Source organism: Neophocaena asiaeorientalis, unplaced genomic scaffold (genome assembly GCF_003031525.2).
Source record: "Neophocaena asiaeorientalis asiaeorientalis breed wild unplaced genomic scaffold, Neophocaena_asiaeorientalis_V1.1 scaffold184, whole genome shotgun sequence".
NCBI lineage: Eukaryota > Metazoa > Chordata > Mammalia > Artiodactyla > Phocoenidae > Neophocaena > Neophocaena asiaeorientalis.
The window spans coordinates 7,450,411-7,464,268 of NW_020185325.1; the positions used below are offsets into that span (position 1 = coordinate 7,450,411).

General features: G+C 37.8%; 1 protein-coding gene across 4 annotated transcripts; it reads right to left on the reverse strand.

Annotated features, from left to right (window-relative positions):
* Positions 1 to 273: 273 nt before the first annotated feature.
* On the reverse strand, positions 274 to 12,221 carry LYSMD3 (LysM domain containing 3). 4 transcript variants are annotated; one of them, XM_024734366.1, is made up of 3 exons: positions 12,087 to 12,221; positions 7,629 to 7,894; positions 274 to 3,167 (listed from the first exon to the last, which is right to left on the reverse strand). In XM_024734366.1, exons 2-3 carry the CDS (start codon positions 7,881 to 7,883, stop codon positions 2,502 to 2,504), a joined length of 921 nt encoding a protein of 306 aa, XP_024590134.1. In that variant the 5' UTR covers positions 7,884 to 7,894; positions 12,087 to 12,221; the 3' UTR covers positions 274 to 2,501. The 4 variants fall into 4 exon arrangements, with proteins under 4 accessions (XP_024590134.1, XP_024590133.1, XP_024590132.1 ...); XM_024734365.1 differs by lacking the exon at positions 12,087 to 12,221 and adding an exon at positions 11,718 to 11,828; XM_024734364.1 differs by lacking the exon at positions 12,087 to 12,221 and adding an exon at positions 11,432 to 11,532.
* Positions 12,222 to 13,858: the final 1,637 nt, after the last annotated feature.

Here is a 13,858-nt window from a genome sequence, read left to right on the forward strand (position 1 = left end):
AGTAAATTCAAATAAGGGTTTCAACACAAAAGCCACAATATCAAATAACTTTTCTTGTTTTATTAAGTTTTACAAAGTAATCTGCATTTGTTACAAATTTTGATGTATTAGTACTTTTTAAAAGCTAAAATTATTCTAAATCTATTAAATGCTTAGGAAATTTTTCTTTTAAAATGACACTTAAGGATTAGAATCTAGAATTCTATATATATAACACAGAATTCTATATATGTTATACATATATATAGAATTATATATAATTCAAATTATATTCAATTAAGTAAAAAAATATATTGGGTTGGCCAAAAAGTTCCCTCTGTTTTTTCTGTAAAATGTTATGGAAAAATCCGAACAAACTTTTTGGCCAGCCCAATGTAATTCAAATATATGGACAAAGGAAACTGCCTGTGTCATAAGGATATGTTATACTGCCTTCAAGGAATAGGACACTCTGCAAGACAGAAAAGGTTTTTAATCAAGTACATAGTATGCCTCATTACTTTTTAAAAAGTTACTTATTTTATAAATCAGACTTCTCTATCACAATTTCAAAGTACCGCTAGCAAAAAGGAATCCCTGACTCCGTAATTTCATCAATTTGATGTAAACAAAGTTCTTCAAAGGACATCTAGCCCATTCTACCCTAAAATAATCTGTATTTTCTTTCTTGAAACTTGATTTTCAGCAGGCTTAATAAATACAATGTAAACTGACCAAGTTAACACTGAGCATAAATTAGAAAGATCATACTTTTCTCAAGATGCCCAAAGCACATTAAAACAATTTTTTAAATCTTAAACTAATAGAGTTAACTCAAAAAATCAATTTGCTACAAACTTCCATATTAACACTTTTTGGTAATTGTCTAAGGCCCTCTAATATATGCAAGGGCTTTAATGTTTGACATCTTTGTCCTGTCTTTCTATGATACACTGCTCCTAAAAGTACATTAAACCTCATTAAGCGTATATATTTATTCACCCCACTTTGTATCAAGACTGAAGTTTGAAATATAAAATGACTGGTCAAAAAGCTGAAACATTAAAAGTTAGGAAATAATGCCCAGAAAATTAGGTGGTATAATATATCTTAAGGTACATACTTTATTATACACAAACAGGCAAGCCAGACTCCACCAAATGAATCATTTTGATAGCATTTTAAAAACACATACTTTTAAAAACTAAATGATGGAATCAGTATGCAAATGCTTATTTAGCCAGACTCTGATCCACAACAGATCTTAAAAGTGGCACTCTTTTGACCAATCCATATACACCTTTGGCCTCTCTTCCCCAATTTGATGCTCTAGTTCAGGGAAAAAAGACCTAAGTTTCTCTTTGAAAAACAGAGGTTAAGGGATCAATATACAAAACATTGTCTGTTTTTGCTAATGCAAAAGGTCTATTTACCCTTGCTTTTCTGCAACAGACCTCAGAGACAGACAACGAAAATGTTACGATCCCATTAACTTGTGGCTGACAGTGAAGGTGGAGACAAATTTATACAGCCTATGTTACGAATCCTATCGGACCATCTGAAATAATGCTTAATTTTAATTCTAAAAATTATACTAGTTTACATAAAGTATTATAAGGCATTAAATGTAATTAAGGCATGTTATTACATGTAACACAGCAACTTATCACAGTATGTAAGGAAATATTTTCTAATTAATACTAATCTGTACATGTATAACACTTTTCATCAAAGAACAACAAAAGTGCTTTCAAACATCAGAGGCAAATATAATCACTTAAAACACAGAAGCAGAGGCAGCATTCTTTCAGAGACAAAGATAACTTTTAGGTCCTGACATAATCCAGTGTTCTAGTGACCAAATGGCAACTTCCCAACAGTTAACACATTAATTTGGGGGCTTAAAAATAATAATATACCTCAGCTTCTATTACAGACATTATACATTTCTTTCCCCTTTCTGTTCTACTTATGTTTTCATAGCGTATGTACTAAATGTGGGGTTTTTTTTAAGTTTCAAAATGAAATTTTAAGTAAGTCCTATCAAATAATTTTAGAATCAAACTTTTCTGCAACTAAATATTTTGATGGTTAGTAATAAATTCTCTTCAGTTGCAGACATCTGATGCCACCATTATTCTGCATAATGAATTTACTATTAATAAACTCAAACCAAAAACAATTGCTTAAAAAATAAAATTTGAACATAACCAGTCTTGAATAAGAAAAAAATGCATTTTCCAGGAACTTCCGAGACACATATTTAAATTCATTTCTGCTTTAAGCACTGATAAAACAGATATACAGATATACTGCTTTCAGAATCAACAACTAGCAACTGTAGGGATTTTATACTCAATCCATTTGTAAATGGCTCCAAAAAACAAACAAAAAAAAGGTGAAAAACAAAGCATCTTCAATCTCCCTAAATTCTGCCTTTGAAGTGGTTATTTAATATAACTGATTCACCAACCAAATTCCAGATACATATGTGATCGCTAACACTGTAACTGAACTAACTGCTATGTTTTGTGTTGAGCAGCAGGTAACTGAGAATATTGACTATAAAGCTTATGGTCATCTTGTGGGACAAAGGGTATTCCTTTAGTTGGAGCAATTTCATTTTCCATTTCTCTCTGCTGTGATGGGGGTGTGACTCCTGAATGCAAATGTGAAGAATCCACTGTTGAATGGTGACTAACATCCACTTTAGCTAAAATTTCATAATACAGCAAATAAAATACTGGCGTTATTATGCCTACTATCAACATTATCACTACAGCTGTCCACCACCCTATTCCCCAGTCTGCTCCATAATAAGGATCCTTACGTTGAATGTTTTTGTTTTCAGGTTCAAAACGTACTTGTTGTGCTGTCAAGGCAGACACCACCTCATTAAGGTTCTCTCTTTTGGTGTCTGTACATTTTACTATTTGTTCTATGTCTCGGTCTACTTCTTTTAAAAAGCTACCAGCTGACTCACTGGAAGAAAGAAAATCATTAGCTGACAAAACTTCCTGTTGTTCTGAAAGGTACTGAACAGATGAAGGACGTGAAGTCTGTCTTCCTTTTGGAGGATAAAGTGTTTCAGTCAATGAACTAAACTTTTTTACTGGAATTTTGATAGACCTAAGGGCAAAAAAGTCTTGATCACTGATGAGATTGTTAACCCTCTTGATATCTGCTACCTGTAAAGAAAAAAAAAGCAAAATTCAACTAAATTCTAAATAAAAATAGAAGTAGTAATATTCATTCATCCCAGTTACTTTTGGAGGGAAAAAAAATTGAGCTTAATTATTAGAAGTAGTAAGTTATCACATCCAGAGAGGATTTTATATTATTTGTGGATAACAGTTCTATACCATTCTTGATCTACCAGTCTTAAGAAATCACCAATTACATTCTATAATCACCCACATATTATCAATATTAACACTAATCCTAGCTGTTTAAGTAGATTCTAGGATCTTTTGATATTTCTTTTTCTATATCATGCGCAAATATCATACTTCTGCCGCTTGTAAACAATTTGTGAAGGAAGGATTACAGATACTTATGTTCCTTCTTCTAATGTGGTGATTAGAGTATAGGCAAATGTCAACTTACCCAACTAAAAGTACCATATTTTATCAAAACCAAGATGCAATCCACTCTAAGATGTGCCATTATTTTATGTATCATTAAGGTAAAAAAAAAAACCCACCAAATACTGAAGACGCCACCATTCTAACTTCAAAGATGTTAAAATGTGTAAAAAAATACACCTTAGATTTGATAAAATATGATAATTTGTCTCCTTCATTTGTCCCCTGAAGCCATTTTTCCCCAAACCTCTGGTGTAAATGCATTATTCAACTATCCCCCAGATCAGCCATTTTTATAAGCTTTCCTTATATATTTTATATAGTCCTCAACCTGTCTACATGTTCTCTCCACCTGCCATTGTAAGGGGAGCAGGAGAGTGTTTCTCAAGTTACCAATTACTATGCCAGGCTCTCCAACTGCCTTTAAGTTATTAATCCACCATTTCCATCAATGCTGTAAACCAAGCACTGATCATTTATCACCTGATTGATATCAGAGAGGTAAAGTGAGTCTAGGATAAAACTTAGATTTCTGGCTTGGCCAACTCGATGGATAATGATGTCACTCACTGAGATTATGGAACACTGTAGAGGGATAAAAGAGAATGAACGCAGATTTCACACATGTTGACTTTGAGGTGCTTGAAATGTGCCAAGTGGAAGATGTCCAAAGGCAGTTATAAATGTATGCCTGAAATTCAGAAGAATGATTCTCAGCTAGAGATATAGATTTGTGGATTACCAGCAAAAATGGTAATTGAAGTCACAAGAGTAAATTCACTAGAAAAAGTCTAGGAGAAAAAGGTAACATAGGAAAGATCCCTGAGGAATGCCAACATTTGAGGGGTATGCTGAGTTAAGAGAAATCCACAAAGGAGATTAAGAAACAGTGCCCAGGAAAGCACTATGATGGTGGTTAAAAGCACAGACTATCTGGGTTTGAAGCATGGTCCTGACACTTTCTAGCTGTATGATTTGGGGCAAGTTGTTTAACCTGTCTGCAAATCAGTTTCACATATGTAAAATGACAGTAATAATACTACCTACCACATAGGATTACTGTGAAGATTAATGTATTAAAATGTCCAAAGAACATCTACAGTACTGACACACAGTATGTTATGTAAATGTTAGCTGTTATTAAATTTTAATAGTAGGAAAGTCAGAAACCTGCAGAATCCAGGTTGTCAGACAGGGTTTTTAAGAGGTAGCAGTGACCTGGATTAACTGCATATTACTGATGAAGAATGAGAGTTCTTATTGGAAAAATCAATTCCTTTGAAGTGTATGTGTGGGAGGAAAAGGGAGAGAGGACTGAACAGTAACTTGGAGATGAGAGTGTAATGTTAAAGGGTGCATTGTCATTTTACTACCTTGAGACTCTTTTAAGGCAAATGAAGATTCACTGACAAACCCCAAAGCCTGATCCTATTCTCTTTAAATGCTCTTTTGCCTGGTATTGTATATTCTGACTAATAACTACTCAATAATCTTTCTGAACCAGGTTTCCAAGGTTTAGCATCTACCTAGGTTATCTCTCTAAATATCCCTATAATATTTTCTCTGTTATGCTAACTTCCTTGGTTACATTTAGGATTCCAAATGGAACCTTGAGCTTTTCGTTCCTCTTATCACTGTTTTATAACAGGCATGTTTTTAATAATTCCTAAGGCTGAATATTTATAAGTGGAATATAGCACTAATTACCATATTTTTAAATGATAAATCCTTTTGTAAGGTTAATCTTTTTTTTGCTAGTTGAGCTCTGTCAAAAGGGAGCACTGCTTAACTCCCTATCTCTGCTGTATCAATTTTCCCATTATTGTGGCCAATGCCATCTTTTCCCTAACGTTCAGCTGCCGTTCATCACTCTTCATTTTAATTAAGGAAACAGCGGATACACCCTGTGATTTCCCCCCAATACATTTTCTATTGGCTTCTTCTCTTCTTTACTATAAATATTTTAGCCTAAGCCCGAATCATATTCATTGGATCATCTTCCAGTAACTTCTTTCTTGGATTCCCTCTAATTCACCAGCAGGTTCCCGCCCCCCACCACCCCATTCTGCAGCACTCTTGTTAAAATCTTACAATGATGTTCTCTTACTATATATCAAACTTTCCCTCAGTTATATTAAATCACTTCATCCTAGTCTGTGTCACTCATTTCTGAAACAGCTATTAAACTTCCTCCGTTGTCCGCCTTATTTCCTCCTTGAAATCTCCACATCACTGTCATGCCTGAAATACTTTCTCCTTCTCACTTCATTGGAAATATGATCTATTTTTAATCATTCAGATGGCACTTCAAATTTCTCTTTTTCTAAGAAAATTTTCTAGGCTCATTAAAAGAAAACTAATGTCTTTCTCTAATAGAGCTGCTGGACCACACTCTTCTCTTGGATCTTCACCTTGATATTTTCAGTCTTGCCCCTAATTTTAAAGTCTTGGTTACTTTCCATTATCATCCTTCTAAAGCACATTCTATAATTTATTTCTCAGTGGTCTTATTTCTCTACAGAACACATATTAACAATTTTATTTGCATTAAAGAATGAAATCAGATATTTTCTGATTTAACAATAAATAATGTTGCCATACATGAACAAGTCACAAAAAAAAAACCCAAACCCAGCTTTCTTACCTCATCAAGAAATGCATTTCAATAAAATATTTATTAAACATTTAAATTAAAATTTATAATGTTTGTTTTGATCAATTGTGAATAATTGCAATAATTATTCAGGAAAAATAATACATAGAACCTCATGGTCATCAGAGACTTTAAAATTAAATAATATATATATAAATTTATCAATATATGTGTGTGTTTCTATTGGAAAGAACTATGACAGGTAATCAATAAAAGGTTTTCAAGATAAAAATATTTTATACTATGAAAGATTTTTGGGGGGATGAAAATATTAATCAAGGAGAAAAAAATTTTAAATATATAAAAAAATTTTAAATATAAAATTCCATGCTACTAAAAAAAGAGCTCATATATATATTTTAAATGAATGATTTTAGGTAGCAAATCCTGGTGGTATTTAGGATTCCATGCATATATTTAAAGAATATTCTAATAGTCTTATTTTTAAATATCAATATTGACAACATTCTGGAAATTAAATCCTTTATAACTACTTTAAGTCAGGATGTATTTAAGATGTTCACTTTAAAAGGTGCAAGGAGGTACACAGTATATACATTTCAAAATTCTTTTGGAAGCATGAGAATAAAAAGTTTGAAAATGAAAGATATCAACAGTTTCCATATCAATGTGTTTACATGAAAACAGATTCCATGCTATGGATACAAAATGGACATGACACAGACATTAAATGGATTTAAACAGAGTTTAATACCTAGTAAAATAAAAAATATACCTTTCATCTATAAATCCCACTTTTGAGAATCTATTTCACAGAAATAAGGTACCAGTTGTGATGATATTCACTGCACAACGCAAAACATGGAGAAAATCCTATCAATGAGTAAGAGAACAACTTAATAATTATGGTACATCCACACTATGCAACATCATATAGCTACATAAAATAATGAGTTAGATCTATAAGGCTATGAGGGATATCCATGGTATACTAAGAAATGAAAAAGTCAAAGGCAACTTGCAGAGTAATAGGTATAATATAAACCAATTTTTAAACACAAAAATCACTATACACATATATATCTCCCCCCAAAAAACATATGGAAAGAAATACACCAACGTGTGCTATCTCAGGAAATTGGGGCAGGAAAAAACCTTTCCTTATATATTTCTACATTCCCTTACAACTTGAATAAGGAGAAAAATAAACACATTTGAGTGTTTTTCAATCTGAAAATAGAATCATGATTTAGAAATAAACAGAAATTCAAGTATTCACTTAAAAATTTAAAAAGTTAACATCCACCAACATGATACTGATTTCTGTGAAAAGACAAAAAAGTGGGTGGGGGGGAATGCAAGATAAAAGGGCACAGAATTTATTTCAGTTTTGTGCTATGAACAAATAATTTATTTGGGGCTGCATTATGCAAAATCAAATTAAAACTTACCGTACAACAGTATTGAAGGGCTATTGCATTTAAAGTGTCTCCTTCCTGTATATCTTTTGTTAATACTATAATGTCATCAAGTCTATCTTTTGATGTACTTCTTCGGATTTTTTCTTTTCCTCTGGATCGAAGCTCATACACTTCAGCATCCTCCTCCAACATATCATTGTCTGTACAATTTCCAAATGCATGTACTTGACCACTTGAATGAACTCCTGGAAGAGGAAAACTACGATTCTGATGCCTCCCTGCCATAATGTCAAAATCTGGTAGGGAAAGAAGGCAGAGAAAACTTTGGAATGTAGCTGATCCATTTGACTAATTTACATGAATCTTATATTCAGGACACTTTATCTTTTGTTTTTTAACGAATGGTTTTAGGTTCAAGTTTTATTGTTGTTGAAGTACAATGAACGTATTTGGCAATGGAGACAATGGGATGGAAGAAGTAATCCATTCTTATAGACCATATATCACAAAACATGGTGATGATTACATTTTAACAAGGGCAAATTGCTATATTTTTTTAGGTCAAAAAATTAAGTTTCCCCATTCTGAGTATGTGAAGAAAATTACAGAAATAATTTTGTATTATGTCTTAAAAACGTGTGATCATATATACAATTTACAGATCTGACAGAATCAAAGTATATGTTTTATATGTACACACACAACACTTTTATGAACCCCAAACTTTGAGTTGTTCTGCATTTTAAGTTCCATGGGATTGAACTGTCTTTTGAACTCCCTAACTACTTCCCTGGATCATGCTGATTTCAGTATTTTTATTTAGTATAGTATGTGCCTTCTATACAGGTCATAATTTTGCTCTCAACCAGGGATTTTTCTTCCCTGGCAGCTTTTCACCAAACTTACCAAAGTCCTCATGAAACTCAATTTATGGTCTATAAAGATTGTGAACAGATTATAAGTTCTACATTCATTTCTACTTCAGAAAAGACATCTTAAGACTGACTGAGATGAGAGCTGACCTAAGTGTACTCACTCTCAACTCACCTTCATCAAGTTAATCTATCCTCATTAAAAAAGAACAATAAGGGGCTGGTGGCGCAGTAATTGAGAGTCCGCCTGCCGATGCAGGGAACGCGGGTTCGTGCCCCGGTCCGGGAAGATCCCACATGCCGCGGAGTGGCGGGGGCCGAGAACCATGGCCGCTGAGCCTGCGCGTCCGGAGCCTGTGCTCCGCGATGGGAGAGGCCACAACAGTGAGAGGCCCGCGTACCGCAAAAAAAAAAAAAAAGAACAATAAGCGGGAGAAGTTCTCTGATGGGAAGGGCACTGGGTGCTACATGTTCCGAATGGATGACTTTGATGTGGGGATGCCACGATGCATGGCAATGCTGCCCGTGTCATCAACCACTACTGTGAGCCCGACTGCTTCTCTCAAGTCACCCACGTGGAGGGCCAGAAGCCCATCACCATCTTCACCTACCCTGCACTGCACCCTGCATGGTGAGGAGCTCACCTATGACTACAGGTGCACCACTGACGATGCCAGCAACAAGCTGCCCTGCAACCATGGCGCCAAGTGCTGCTGAAGCTGTGGCTACCTGTCACAGCCCCTGCTGCCAGCCTGCCCCTAGCCTGGGGACTCCCTCACCCCTCCCAGAGCATCTCACCCCACCCTCATATTCAGGGTGGATGTGGGCATGCAGGTGGTAAGGGCCCTGCCTCCACCCTTCCAGCCCGCCCACGCAGCAATCACCCCCTTCCTGCCCTGGGGGCCCAGAACAGATACTGTACAAAGGTTTCTAAATCCCTTCTTATCTATATTAAGAGGGTAGGATCCCAGGTGGAAACCAGATCCCCGCCCCCATAAAGTCTGTCAATGTTAAAAACAAAAAACAATACAAGAACATTAAAAACTATTACCACATTCACAGTTTTAGCTTCATATTAATTGTTCACATAAGAAAGGATAGTAGATTATCCTCAATTATTGTGAAAGATGGAGAGTAGAGAGGTCGTAAGAGGAATTTGGGGAGATAAAATACTTAAGGCTTAATGATGTGGCTCAGATATGAAGAGAAGAGGTTAGTTAAGGATCACACCAAGACTTCTGATTTGCATCCCTGAGTAAATGGTGGTGCCATTCTCTAAGATCTGGAACACTGGAAAAAGAGCTTGGTGGGGGTGGGGGGGGGGCTTGGTGACGCTGAGTGTAAATTCCTTTAAGACAACCAAAAAGAATGTCAAGTAGTCAAGTGGTCTATGTAGTCAAATTCAGAAAGGTCTGGGTGATATAATTTCATGACTCATCTGCACATAGGTGGAAACTGAAGCTGTGTAGATGAGATTACAGAGAGAGAGAGAGACAGAGACAGAGAAAGAGAGAGACAGAGAGAGGGAGAGAGGGAGAGAGGGAGGGAGGAAGAGAGAGAGCACGCGCGCAGAATAAGAGGGTCCAAGACTGACCCTTGAAGAGCTGCTACATTTAGTACCTAGACGAAGGAAAGTCAGACTGCAAAGACGAAAAGAAGTGTTCAGAGGAGGAGGAAACCAAGAAAATGTTGTGCCATAGAAGCCAAGACTAAATGATGTATCAAAGGCAGTTGTGAATACTGTGGACAAGTACCAGGTGAAAAAGAAAAAAATCGAAAAAGACCAACTCCCAAAGTCTGAATTTGTAATATACATGACAATAGAGTACATACTCTATATGTCGGGACATACTTTAAAATTTGGGGAACTATTTCATATCATTGAATAGAACCCTTGAAAACCAGTTTCTGACTCTGCTCTGTGGCAACACTGTAATGCTTCAAAATCTCAAAGGTTTCTATTCAGATAACATAACTAACTAATAGCTATATATTAAGTCGATAATTTCACCTGTTCTCCCAAGAGCTACATTATTTATTGAACTGGAATTCCTAACTCAACAGCCACCAAACTAAAGAAAGCTACCACATTTTACATCTTAAAAGCAGTTTTAAAGTCACACCTGTTCCTTCAAGGAATTCTAACAAGTGACAACTCTAACAAGCTTAAAGATTAAACTTGTTTTAATACCATAATAAATTAAGGATGCTTTATTTTTATTCTGTTCTCAAAAAAGTTGAAAGAGTAGAGTATCTCACCTTCATCTAAAACAGATAATAATTTCCACTTATTTTAGTCTTTCCTGTCTTTAATGTAGGGAATGTCTGTGAATCCTGTGGATTCCTAGGCAAAATTTTATACATATTTACATTTTTCTGGGGATAATATTTATTGTTTTCATATTCTCAAAAAGTTTAAAAAGTTATGAACCACTTAATATACAGCGATTTACCCATGGCTATACTGACTCAGTTATGCTGCCCTTTAGGCGTTTTTCCCCTGATAATTTGGTCTTAGAACCCCAAACTGGCTTAGTACAGCTGAAATTCACTGAGCAATGCCCCAAAGCCATTTTAGACACTTATATCAACGTCTCTCCATGATATGTTGCTAAATAATATTTAAAGACTAGAACGTCATCTGTTTCACGATCTTTTCACTCCGCTTGGAATGAAACGCAGGCAGTAGAATACCACAAACTGTGTAGTCTGTTTCTGAATAATCAAGAATTGGTTGTGCCCCTAATTGACGCGAAAAGGTAGACTCTGGCCCAGGCATATAATTATCTGAGCCAAGTATATAGAGATTAGAAAGTACCCAGCATTCAAGTCATCTGGTTCAATTCTCTTCACCTGTCATAATTCTCTTAAGGCAGGGGGAAAAAAAGCACAAATACCCCCTTCAGAAAACTAAAACAAGCCTGCATGCTACATAGATGACAAGAGTAACACAATGGATACCGTGTTGAAGCACTCATCAGCTCACTTTCTGACTGAAAATGATTTCCCAAACGCCTTCGTGCTGCATAAATGCTGTTGGGTGTTTCGCTTTGACATTCCTTAAGCAGAGAGCAATAAAAGGGCCACAGGTCACAATCCAGTTCAGCACTGGGACAGTATCACAGGGGCTGTACCTGCCAGGGCCAATTCAGTTTCTAAAAACTTAACTTCCCTCCTCCTCCTTTCCACACGTCTTGTTTTTTCTTTCCCTGTTACCCCATGCGAGAATTAAATCTCAGATCTCTACCTTACACCATCACACTTGGACGATGTGGACGAGATGCTGTCAACGAATATTCAACAGAGACACGAAGTTGTAGGAGAAATGTAGTGTGTCTAGGTGGGAAATGCGTTGCTCCGGGATTGGGGCAAGTAGGAGTCCTTCCTCTGAGCCTCAGTTTCCCCGACAGTGTAACAAGGGGCTTTAGTGGAGCTGGTCTCGAAGGTCTCCCCTGCCTCGGAGTCTCTTCCACGCGGGCTGGGGTCCAAGCCCCAACCAGGTGCCTCGCCACATCTGCGGCCGCGGGGTCCGCGCCGCCTCCAGCGAGGGTGCAGCTGGGGCCCAACCCCGCCGGCCGGGACCCGGCCACTCCCGACCTCTCACCGCGATCTTTACCTGTCCCGTTAGCAGGCGGGACTCAACGAGGAGACGGCTACCAAGTCCGCCGCCGCCGGGGAGGCCGTCCCGGGCCAGTTCATGGCCGAGCCTCCGTTTTTGGCCGCCCCTGTAGACCGTCACCGCCGCCGCCAACGTCTCGGCCTTTCGTGCAGTGCGCCGCCGCCACGTCCGCAAACCTGCCGTGCGTCATCGCGTCAAGTGGGCGGAGGTGGGAAGGGACCTGGAGGAGGCGGAGGCCGGGGCGCGAGGGCGAGCCTAGAACCTGGGGCTCCCCAACCACAGGCCTACGCGGGCGCGCAGACGCAGAGATTCCGCCGCAGCCCAGAAGTAGGGGCTGGTTCCAGCCCCGCCCCTGACTCCTCCCCTTCGGCCCCGCCCCTTCATCCCCAGTAAGTGATAGATCCAGGGCCAAGGCCCGGGGCTAACCCGGCGGCCCGGGGCGACCTTCCGGCTGCGCCTTTGTCCTTCGTTCGCACAGCGCTGGCAAAGGCTGGCTAGAAAACACTGAGTGGGGAGGTGCTAGCAGGGGATTTGTCGGCGGCTGTTGTGCATTTCCTCTTGCTCTGCATCTGGAGGTTTCTGTGTGATGGGGAAGGACTCCCCAAAGCATAGTATCGACATCCATGTTTTAGATTGTTCTGTGCTTCTAACTCTTCCTGCTGAATCCTCTAGACTACTGCAGAAAAGACAAAATGCTGGAGAAAAAACCCTTGGGCGGCGGGAGACAGTTGTTTCAGCCTTTGTGTTTTTAGGTGAGGAAAGTGAGCCACCTAGAGTTAGGCCCCGGGAAGTAATTGCGCTCGAGCCCTGGTTCCAGGCTTCCTATTCTCAATGAGACAAGGCTGTCTACAAGTTATAACTTATTTTGTTTTGAAAATTAACTGAAAGTCTACCAAGTCAGTTTTGGAGTCAATAAGATATTAGTTTGAAAAATGACAAATTCATGACCTCATATATGATTCTTCTCAGAAATTTACTGAATGAGTATGATAATGTGTTTGAATTTATGTAAATGAGTGTAAAGCGTTTTAACGATGTGCCTAAAGTCTCCCAGTGTTGACGTTAGACTTTGCACTTTGACGACCGTGCTGTCTTATAACAATATACATTTTAGACCCAAACAGGCAGGGTGCAGGGTGTAGGGCACTTCTTTTCAGAATGTCTGAATATTTATGCATCATGAAACCTTTGAAGCTTTGTTTCAAATTATTCTCAAAGAGTGTGTTTTTTGTTTTCTGGGAGGTGCCTCAGTAAAGGTTAGGAATTCTGCATTGCAATATTTTTGTTTTATTTGAGGGGATAGGCACTGTGCTCCACAATCTGCAAAAAGAACTGGAGGAGAAGAAGACTTTAAAAAAAAATGTTTTTTAAGTTTGTCGAAGCTGTTCTGTATGCTGTTGCCCTTGTGACACCCCTGTCTGTAACCATTTATCACTGAGACATTTTCTCATCGGTAAACAAAGGATATATTCCCTACTTGATGTGTAGGGCTCAAGCTGCTCAGCCTTCATGAATGTTAATGTGAATACAACCTTCTTTCTGCATATAGGTTACTTTTCTTATTTTAATGTCAATAGGCAGTGGAATCCATGTGAAAGCCCGAGAGATAGAATTTCAAGCACATCTACAGGACTGCTACCTGTTTCCTTTGTATAAATACTTTCTCAATGACATGTGCATGCTCTTAAACCATTATTTATATTTGACAAAGGTGCAGTTATTGAGCTTTTTACAAAAAGACACTAATAGAATTATATCTTATTATTAGA